At 58.0% G+C, this 9,801-nt stretch overlaps 1 protein-coding gene across 1 annotated transcript; it reads left to right on the top strand.

Moving 5' to 3' along the window:
* Positions 1–1,454: 1,454 nt before the first annotated feature.
* Positions 1,455–6,056, top strand: PLPBP (pyridoxal phosphate binding protein). Its single transcript, XM_083812023.1, has 8 exons — positions 1,455–1,611; positions 1,941–2,048; positions 2,196–2,231; positions 2,503–2,578; positions 2,851–2,985; positions 3,193–3,335; positions 3,961–4,059; positions 4,371–6,056. Exons 1-8 carry the CDS (start codon positions 1,516–1,518, stop codon positions 4,506–4,508), a joined length of 831 nt encoding a protein of 276 aa, XP_083668149.1. The 5' UTR covers positions 1,455–1,515; the 3' UTR covers positions 4,509–6,056.
* Positions 6,057–9,801: the final 3,745 nt, after the last annotated feature.

Genomic DNA, 9,801 nt, shown 5'->3' with positions numbered 1-9,801 from the left:
TTTGTCTGTTTTTATGGATGACCTTTAACACAATGCTTGGATATATTTGCAGGGGAAGATTTACCAGGGGTAAAAGATTTACCGAGGTAAATCTCCAGGAGGGGATCAGCAGCATGAGGGGCAGACGAGTGCCCGGGCTGCTGGGCTGTGAGAGTTCTCCCTCCCCAGGGAGCATAAAGCAGAGCTCTGGCAGAAGACGGGCAGAGGTGCGTCGGCTCAGCAGCCAGCTGAGGAACGCTACAGGCGTTTTGACCCCGCTTAGCTAAACCGGGTAGTGAAAAATACAGGAACGAGGCTTCGGTGGCAAACATCTAGGATTTGGTAAAGTTTGCAGAAAATCATTGTCATGTTTTACCAGACAAAGGGCAGGAACCTTCTGGGTATTTGGGAACAGCTGTGTAAATACTGTCATTGCTCAGAATATGGGGAGGGAGGGCGAGTTCTGCACATTAAGGCAAATATTTTAGTAAATGGGTTCCAGCTGGCAGTTTCCCATTCTTTCCATTTGACTTGCTGTGATAAAGCCTGGCATTGTCTGCAGCCCCACAGCCGTGGGGCCTCCAGTTCCCCATGGCTTAGTTCTGACTGTGTGGCTACCATGGGTGGCTGCCGCGTTTCGTGGCCGCGCTCCAAGCATCTCCCACCGCACATCCCTGCCTTCACAGTTGCTTGCTCAAACAGGGCATGCAGAGCAAGTGGTGCAGCCTGCGCTGGTTATGTGGCTGGTCTGTTCGTTTAGCGTTGGAAGTTGCACCCTGGAGGAACGGTTCTTTGTGCAGATGGCAAGAATCCCATTTCTTTGGGGGTGGATCTGGGGGTGGTTTCGTGGTGTTTTGCTTTTGACTGTGCTAGGCATGCAGCTCGCAGTCAGTTCTGCGTTGTCGGGGGCTACCTGCCCTCCGACCAGCCGAGGCTGCTGGCCACCAGGCTTTATTTCTCCTCGTGAAGGTCGCGGGTTGCTGCAGGTGCCTTGCTCCGAGCCTGGCAGAGGCGCCTGCTCGACGCCTTCTCTTTCTGAGAAGCTGCAACCGGTGGAAACCCGATGGAGCTCCTCTGCGGGAGGAGGATGTTGGGGTGCAGGGACAGGTGCTGACAGCTCCTCGCCACCCATCACAGCCTGGCAGCGACCTCGGACGCGGCACAGCGCTCACAAATTTGGGCTACAACCCAGGTAAGGCCTGAGGGAAGGGAAGGGTGCACGCCACGGGCAGCCAGAGCCGGGCCCCTCGGCCCTGCCTTTCCCCTCAGCATCCCCGAGCTGTCCCCGGGCCCCGCGGGTGCCTTTGGGGCGTCCCCGGGTGCCCTTGGGGCGCCCCCGGGTGCCTTTGACTGCCTTTGGGCTGCCCTCTGCGCTGTCCGCCATGACGCCCCGACCTTCCCAACATGGCGCCGCCGCCGGGACGCCCGCCCCCCCCTCCGCCATTGGCCGGCGGCCGCGACGGTGCGCTGCGATTGGCTGCGGGCGGGGGGCGGAGCGCGGCGGGTGTGTGGCGGAAGGCGGCGGGGCGGCCGGGGATGTGGAGAGCGGGCATGGCCGCCGGGGAAGGGCTGGGCCCGGCGCTGCGCGCCGTCACCGAGCGGGTGCAGCAGGCGGCGGCGCGGAGGCCGCAGGTGAGGGGCCGCGGGTCGGGGGGGAAGCGCCCCCCGCCGGGGTAGGCCCGCCCGTCATGGCGGCAAGGCCTCCGTCGCCATGGAGACGGGCCCGCATCGCCGGGGCAGGCCCTGGTTGCCATGGTGACGGGGCCTGCACCTCCACGGGACCCCCCCCCGGGCCTAACGGGACCCCCCCGGGCAGTGACGGGACCCCCGTGCCCCCTCCGCCGTGTCCCCGGGCCCTGGCGGCCTGTCCGTGGGGCTGGGGGCCTGGGGGACAATGTGGGAGGCTCGGGGACCCCCCCTCGCCCTCTGGGACCCCCCCCCCTTACCCCCCGCTCCCCCAGGGCCTCCCGGACGTGCAGCCGCGGCTGGTGGCCGTCAGCAAGACGAAGCCCGCCGAGATGGTGATGGACGCCTACAGCCACGGGCAGCGCAGCTTCGGGGAGAACTACGTGAGTGTGCCGGGCTTCGCTGGGGCCCCGGCGCTGTGCTTGCCGGGGCGCACGCGGCCCCAGGAGCCCCGCTTCCAGCGAGGTTGCTCCTACGGCGTGATCTTCTCTGGTGTGATCTTAACAAGAGGTTGTCTTGGGTTCTCCTAGGTTCAGGAGTTGCTAGAAAAGGCATCGGACTCCAGAGTAAGTTGACAGTTTCTTAAGCATTCTCTCCCCTTGCATAGTTGTGTCCTGAGGGCTGTTCAAAGTCCTGGCTTTTCTTAGGGAGTTTGTTATGGAGGTGGTTTGATCCTGCTGCTGAAAAAACACCGTGCCTAGCAAGGGAAACAAAACCCGTGTCTGGTAAACAAAAGAAGAAGACTGGATGTCTGGTGTTTTGTTTGTGGGCAAACAGGGACTACATAGGGGAAGGGGGAATTGTCATTCAAACCTAACTGTTCCTCTCTGCTTCCAGATTTTATCTTCTTGCCCGGAGATTAAGTGGCACTTTATTGGCCATCTGCAGAAAAATAATGTCAACAAGTTGATCGGTAAGCTCTGTTTATCTCTGTTTGACCCCACAGGCAGTATTCTTCCAACGTTCAAATAATAACCACCTTTCTCACCTATTAGTACTAATGATTGCAAGCTAGCAAGAAACGCCAATTAGCGAATGAAACAATGTGATACTGCCCCATTTTTCAGTCCTGATTCAGTCTGTTTGCTATCTCTTGCTGTAGTCTACTGCTAGCTGTGCACAATTGTAAATACCTTTGCTCGTGTGTCGCACAGGCAGCCCAAAGCCTCTGTGTTTTCTCTGTAGCTGTCCCTAACCTGTTCATGTTGGAAACGGTGGATTCTGTGAAGCTGGCAGACAGAGTCAACAGCTCATGGCAGAAGAAGGGGTCACCTCAGAGGCTGAAAGTCATGGTGCAAGTTAACACTAGTGGAGAGGACAGTAAGTGGCGGACGCTTTTTCTGATGACACACACGTTTGTCTCACTGACTCGATAGAAGAAACAACTTGAGTGAGATTTGTTGGTTTGTGCTCTTAAGGAGTTTCTCTGTGCTAAAATGAAACTTCACCATCAGTTAGCTTCTGCCTGGCTATGGGGAGGGGAGTTTTCTGGCAGAGCTTGGCTCAAATCACCCCACTTTTTGCCAGGTAAGCATGGCCTGCCTCCCAGAGACACCGCAGCCGCTGTGGAGCATGTCATCAACAAGTGTCCAAGCCTGGAATTCGTGGGGCTGATGACAATTGGCAGCGTCGGACATGACCTTAGCAAGGGGCCAAATCCTGACTTCCAGGTAAGATTTTCTAGAAGAAACTGTCAGCTGTTGGCTGGCCTCCCATTACAGTCAGGATACGAGTCTGACTGTAGATTACCGACAGAAATGCACACCTGGCTCAGGGCAGTACAGACCCGTGCAGCGTCAGTGTTAATGAAGGTGTTGGGCTCCTTTCTGCAGAGGTCAAGGTGCATGTTTATTTTTGGTCTCATCTTTTCTGTGAAGCTGTAGCCAGGATATTGGCAGGGGCACATCAGGTGGCAATTTTTATCCTAAATCCTCTGGTCCTGCTTTCAGATGAGGTTTCTGTCAGCCTTTTTTGCACGCTCTGTGTACGGGGCTGCGCCAGGCAGAGGAACTGGGTCTCTGTTCCTTGTCTGTCATGCTGGTGTGATAATTGGTTGTCTTCAAAGGATGTGTAGGCTTGTAGGTGCACACATTGTCAGCAGCGCAGCCTGTAATGGGGAATCTCCGGTGCTCTCTTAGTGCTGCAGAGCACGCCTCAGCAGGAAATGTGGGAACTTTGCCTCCTGTATGAAGGAGACTGCAAAGAAAGCCAGAAATTGTTAGCCGTGAAACCTTGGAACTGAGCTGGTGTGGCTGTCATCAAATGTGTGATCCTGTCTTTCCTCTTTTCTCCCAGGTGCTGCTGTCTTTGCGGCAGGAAGTGTGTGAGAAGCTGAATCTCCCCATTGAGAAGGTGGAGCTGAGCATGGGCATGTCCACAGACTTCCAGCATGCAGTAAGTCCCGCTCCCTTCTGTGCTCCTCTCGGGAGCCAAGCTACCCTCAGCAGCAGCAGGCATCCAGGTGTTCAGCCCAGGCGTCCTCTGCTTGGATGGAGGTCCCGGTGGTGCTGTTCCACGAAGAACAGCTCTCCTGGTCCTGGGATACCTTTCCGGGGATCAGAATAGACCCTGGCTGTAGCTGCAGATGGCGAATACACGGGGAGCTGTCCTTCTGTGGCGTGGGGAGCGTTGAGACTGGTTGCAGACTGCACTGACGGGCGGGTGGCAGCCTGCTCTGAACTCCTCCTTTCTGTCTCCTTTCCTAGATAGAGGTTGGATCCACAAACGTCAGGATTGGAAGCACTATTTTTGGAGAGCGAGATTATTCCAACAAAGCAGATGGTGGCAAGGCCCCGGGTGAAACTAAAGGAAAAACAGAGGCCTCAGCAGCACAGGGCCGCTAGGTGGGAAAGTGGCCTCGACAGAGGACAGATGATCAGAGACCTCACACTATGCATTCTTACCTCCCTCCTCGTCAGCACCTGATCGTGACGGTGAGAGGGAATTCCTCATAGCAGAACAGAGGCCAGAAATGCCTCGTAACTTATTGTGATTATAGAGTACCCATAGAAACTGGAAATTTTTATTACCGACAAATGATAAGAAAATTGAAGGTTGAAAGTGACTGTGTAGTATCTTGGCTACTTCGGGCTCCTTTTGGATAACTAGGTTGAAGAAACTAAATATTTGTCAGGATGGAGATGCTAATGAGCAAGACGTATCCGCAGCAGCGTCAGTGATTTCGTTGTTGCTGAGGACTAAATTCTTCGTTAAGCAAATTGCAGTGTTGCGAGAGACCTATAAATGTTTCCTCACCCCCAGTAAAAGTTTTGCACGTGGTTGCTATTGAGCAATGCTTGCAGAGGAACTACGTGACAGAGACATGCCGTAACACTTAGTGGCACTGAGTGATGCCGGAGAGATGACATCCATTTAAACGGCAGATGAACAACAAGCACATGTGGATGGAGGAAGAATGCAGTCGCCAGCGTGAGTTCATGGCCTCATGTTTTGGACGCAGATTGCGACCGTCTTCTCGTCTGACGTTCGTATTTGTTCTCTCAGACTGACACTGCTAACTCTTCCCGTCAGTTACATGTCTGCTCAGACCTTCTGGGATGCTTTCAACCTTTCCCTTCCCCCTCGTGAAGTGTGGCTGGGAGTTATTTTCGTCCTGCGTAGTAGTTCTTGACACCGTGTGTTCTGTTTGGTCAAAGCGGGGCTTTTCTACGAGCTCCTTGGTCTCCTGGCTTGCTGTTGCTTCCCAAGGCAAGTCACGTAACCATTTGGTGCCACCGCCACCCCGTCCACATCTGTGTGAGGACAGCAACAGCCTGCTCATCTGAGGGCAGCAGCGAGGTTTGCTAGAAGTCCTTTGGGAAAGGTACTTCAGAAAGTAAAGTAGTAGTATTCCGCTGGGTTCTGGGTTCCTGAAATAAATCCTCTCACCGCCGACAGTTTCTAGACCACATCTTACTGCGTGAAGTGCTGGTCTGGCCTTCGCGTCTCCTGGAGGAGGGGACAGGGCTCTCCTCGTAACCGTTTCTTCAAGGTGTGAGTAGAAGCTCCTGCATTATGTCACGTGCTGTTTGGCCAGCGGTGGCTGCGGCAAGTCTCTTGTAACGTGTGTTACAACTACATTTTCTGGGCTTTTGTGTACTGCCAAGAGGAGGAGACTTTGGTTGCCAGCAGAAACATCCTTCCCAGGCTTATCTGTGTGTGTGTGTGTGGTTAAAGCTAGCTGTTGGGTTTTACTTTGACTATAAATGCTGAATGTAAATGAACAGAGTAAAGCACCAACCTGTCACGGCCACACGGCTTAGCAGCCACATGCGGCTGGAGCTGCCCTCCGTGGAACTGCGCCATGTGTTGTCTCATAGCTTGTTAATAAAAAGTGGTGAGTTTGAATACCATCTGTGCCAACTATAAAGCTATTAAAGATGCTATTTTTACGTTCTGGCGTGGTGAATAAATGCCCCGAGAGTTGCTGAAGCCTTGCCCTAACCTGGAGTTACTGTCTGGTGAGACTCGGTTGTCTCCGGAGGGAGGGAGGGAGGGCGGTGGATTGAACGACAGCTGGAACAGAGCTGGCAAAGGGAGGGGAGGCTGATCTGGAGGGGAAAACATTGCTGTGCTGGGCGAGAGGCGAGATGCAGTGAGCTGTTTCTGGAGGAGCCCTCTGGGTGGCACTGCTCCCCAGCACCGGGGCACCGCGCCGGGTCCACCGAGCCAGGGCCAGCAGCTGCTCTCCTCGTGGGGCAGGTACGGCTCGGTAATTAGCCTTCCAATTAACCATTTTCCATCTGACGGTTGAATTTAATCCCTTCCTCTTCCAATTAACCATTTTCCGTCTGACGGTTGAATTTAATCCCTTCCTCTTCCACCTCTTTCTCTGCGGAATTTCAGCACGGGTGAAGCACGCTGGCCAGAGGTCTGCCCGCAAACTTCACAGCATTAAAAGCTTTGTTTGTTTTGCAGAATGAGCTCAGGATACGCGTTCTTCCATCCGAATTTGACTGAACTGTGCACAGACAGCCAGTGTCCCTGCAGCGTTTGTTTGCTAGAGAAGCGCTACTTTTAAGGCGTTGGCTAAACAAGAGGGCTTCACCGTGACAGTTCTTCCTGCTGGAGCGCAGAAGAGTGGGATGGTTTTATGCAGAACATCTGTGGGAACTGTCTGGTTTATGGCTCAGCCTCCTGCTTTTCCTCTCTCAGGCGTTTTGTGCTTATTTCCTGAGCTGAAACTGAACACCAGCCACGCTTAATGAAGTAGTTAAGGTAAGCGTTCACGGGTGGCTGTGTGGCAGGGCAGGATTTGTCCTGGCTTCCGTGCCCTGGAGGTCCGACAGCCCAGCGGTTCTGTAGGAGCAGGCCGGCTCTCAGAAGTGTGTGGTCCTCTGCTTTTCCCATCCGTTACGTGCCGTCTGCTAAAGACGTCGAGAGCTCCCCCGGGCTTTGATGCTGGCCTCCTGCACAAGCCCTCTGCGGCTCCCGAGAGCCGTGCCGCGCGGTGCTGTGAGGCTCCCAGCTGCGGGACGTCCCCTCTCCTGCAGCCGGGCTGCGCAGGTGGCCAGCGGGACGGGGCTGGGTGCACTGCCCCAACAGCCGCGCCGGCTGCAGCTGCAGCGCTCCGACAAGGCGCTGAGGAGGAGAGGAGCACGGCGCAGCTTCTGCTGCCTCGCTCTGCAGCTGTTTCTCTCGCCCCATCCCACTTCCAGCAGGCCTTTTTTTTTTTTTTTTCTGAGCACGTCACGTCTGAGAGCTTTGCCTCGCTCCTCGTGTGGCCAAGCCTCGCTGAGGTAGGTGCAGCAGCCGCAGGTGCCTTCTGCGCCTCCTCCGTCCTCAGCGCCCGCCTGCACTCCCGCTCGCCCTCCTCGGGCACGCGGTGCCTGCCCACGAGGGCACGGAGCCACGGTGCTGGTGCCACCAGATGCCCACCAGGGCAGCACAGGGCACAGACCCCCCCACTCCTCCTGCAGAGGTCACCCAGCAGCTGGTCACGGGAGCAGAGCCAGCAAGGTGCAGATTCAGGCTCCCAGCCCGTTATTGAGCGGCTCCCCGGCTCGTAGGGGCAACGTCACTGTCAAAGTTTGCCTCGGAAGAACACGTCCAGAAGGCAAAGGCTCGGTTGTGGCCGGAGGGACCCCTCCTCGTGACTTCGCAGCCACCGCAGCGGGCAGAGAACCTGGCCGTGCCCAGCCCCTGCAGTGCCGGGTGGGCTGGGGGCCGGCCGCGCGCCCCCGAGGGTCCCCAGCACCGCGGGGCAGCGCCGGCAGGCGAGCAGGACTGCACATCTGCTGGGGAGGAACTCATCCCCGGGGATTTGAGGAACATCTGTGCGTTGGCTGCCTCTAAAAGGAATAAAGCTGCAGATGATCCTGGGCCGGGGCAGCGCGCGGCCGCTTCTCCTTTCATGGCTCTCAGTGAGCTGAGCGTCTGAGGCCGGCCGCGGGGAAGCGGCGGTGCCGCAGCAGCAGCCCCCCCCTGCTAGAGGCAGGAGGTAAGAGTCCCGGCACTGTTCGCTTCCCCTCTTCCACCGAGCCAGCCGTGATTTATTTTTTACCGGATAACATCTCATGTGCCGCAGAGGATCTGGCCGGGAGCTGCCCTCCCTGCCGAGCAGCGGGCTGCGCCTCCCGCAGCAGATGCGCAGGGGAAGCGCTGGGTGCGAGGCCAGCTCCGCGAGGGGAGGGCCTGGAGGTGCATGCGAGCTGTCTGCTCGCCCTGTGCGGCGCTCGATGCGATGGCCAGGCCCGCTCGGGGACCTGCAAATCCCCGCGTGACGGCCGAGCACCGCGTCGCCATGCCCCTGCTGTCTCTCCGCTCCTGCTGCGATTTGGGGTGCGCTGGCCCCGAGCTCGCTTCCAGGGACGGCGCTGCTGGAACTCGCACCCTGCGGCTACCCCGTGGCTGGGAGAAGGAGCCAGGGCTCCTCGAGCTCGTCGCTGCCCCATCTCCCGCGCAGCTTTGGCCCAGGGGAGCTCTGGGCCACAGGGCTGCACCCAAAGGAGCACCCACTGGGGCTGTCCTGGGCAGGTGAGGGTCCGGAGGCGTCTGGGAGCCGCTCGCGTCCCGGCCCCGCAGCCCGCTGCAGCCCTTCAAAGTGGGAAGCGTGTTTATTTCTTGGATATCGGGTTTCCGGCAGGAAGGCCGGCAACTGCCAAGGTTTTTATTGGATCCCAGTGAAAGGAATTTCGAGCCCCGTGCTTGTTGTCTTTCCCCGCGCCTGCGGTGGACGGGGAGCGTTTCTGCCCCCCGAGCGGGAGCCAGGGGTGCGGGGTTTGGCACCGGCACGTCCTTAACGTTGGGTTGGAATCGGATGCCGCCTCGTCTCCCTGGCAGGAGGCGTCGGAAGGGATCGGGGCTGGGGGGCTCCGGGGAGGCGTCGAGAGGGGCTGGAAGGGGTTGAAAGAACCCGAGCTCCGTAGGGCCCGAGCCACGTGGGACGCGTTGCTTGAGCTCAGCGGCGATGGGGCTGAGCATTTCGCATTTGTTATTGGTTTGGACAAGGTTTTGACTGTTCTTGGAGGTAACTTTATAGGGGATTAAGATTCTGAGGACCACGTACAGTGGCTTGATTGCTTCAATGTGCTGTGGAGACAGCTCCAGAGCCCTGATTGTCCTCGGATGCTTCCAGCACTGACCAGTATCCTGCCGGGCTCGAGATCTGTGCCAAGTCCCGTCCCGTCCACGCACAAGGAACTCTTAGATTAATGCCGGGGTTTTCCAGGGCCCTTCCAGCCACGGTTATGGAGTCCCTGCCCTCAGAAAGGGGCACGAGGCCTGCTCTGGGTCTGGGTCAGAGCTGCGCTCGGTGAGAGCAGGCGTGCAAGTCCCGGCCTCGCTGCGGAGGAGCCACGTGCGAGCTGCTGCGGTCTCGCTCGGCCCGTCTCGCAAAGAGGCGCAGAAATTTGGGGTCCTGCTGCCAGCCCCGTGCCCTGGTGGGTGCCGAGGCGGCTCTGTGCGGTGCCTCCCGGGGCCGTCGCGCACGCTGCAGTTCCCGGAGAGAAGCGTCTCTCCTTGCGGGGCTCGCTGCAGCGGCAGAATGTCGCCCGGGACTGCAGCCCACTGTGTTGGGATCTGGTGCACGCGGACGGGGTGCAGCAGCCTCTGTCCCGCGGTGGGGACACCCAGGGAGCGGGCTTCAGACCCCGGGCTGGTCTGCTGCGGGAGGAGGAGGGAAGGGCCCGGTGCCTT

This window comes from Anser anser (genome assembly GCF_964211835.1).
Source record: "Anser anser genome assembly, chromosome: 26".
NCBI classification, from domain to species: Eukaryota; Metazoa; Chordata; class Aves; order Anseriformes; family Anatidae; genus Anser; species Anser anser.
Note: the sequence above shows the minus strand (reverse complement) of the source record. Positions and strands in the feature narration are given on the sequence as shown.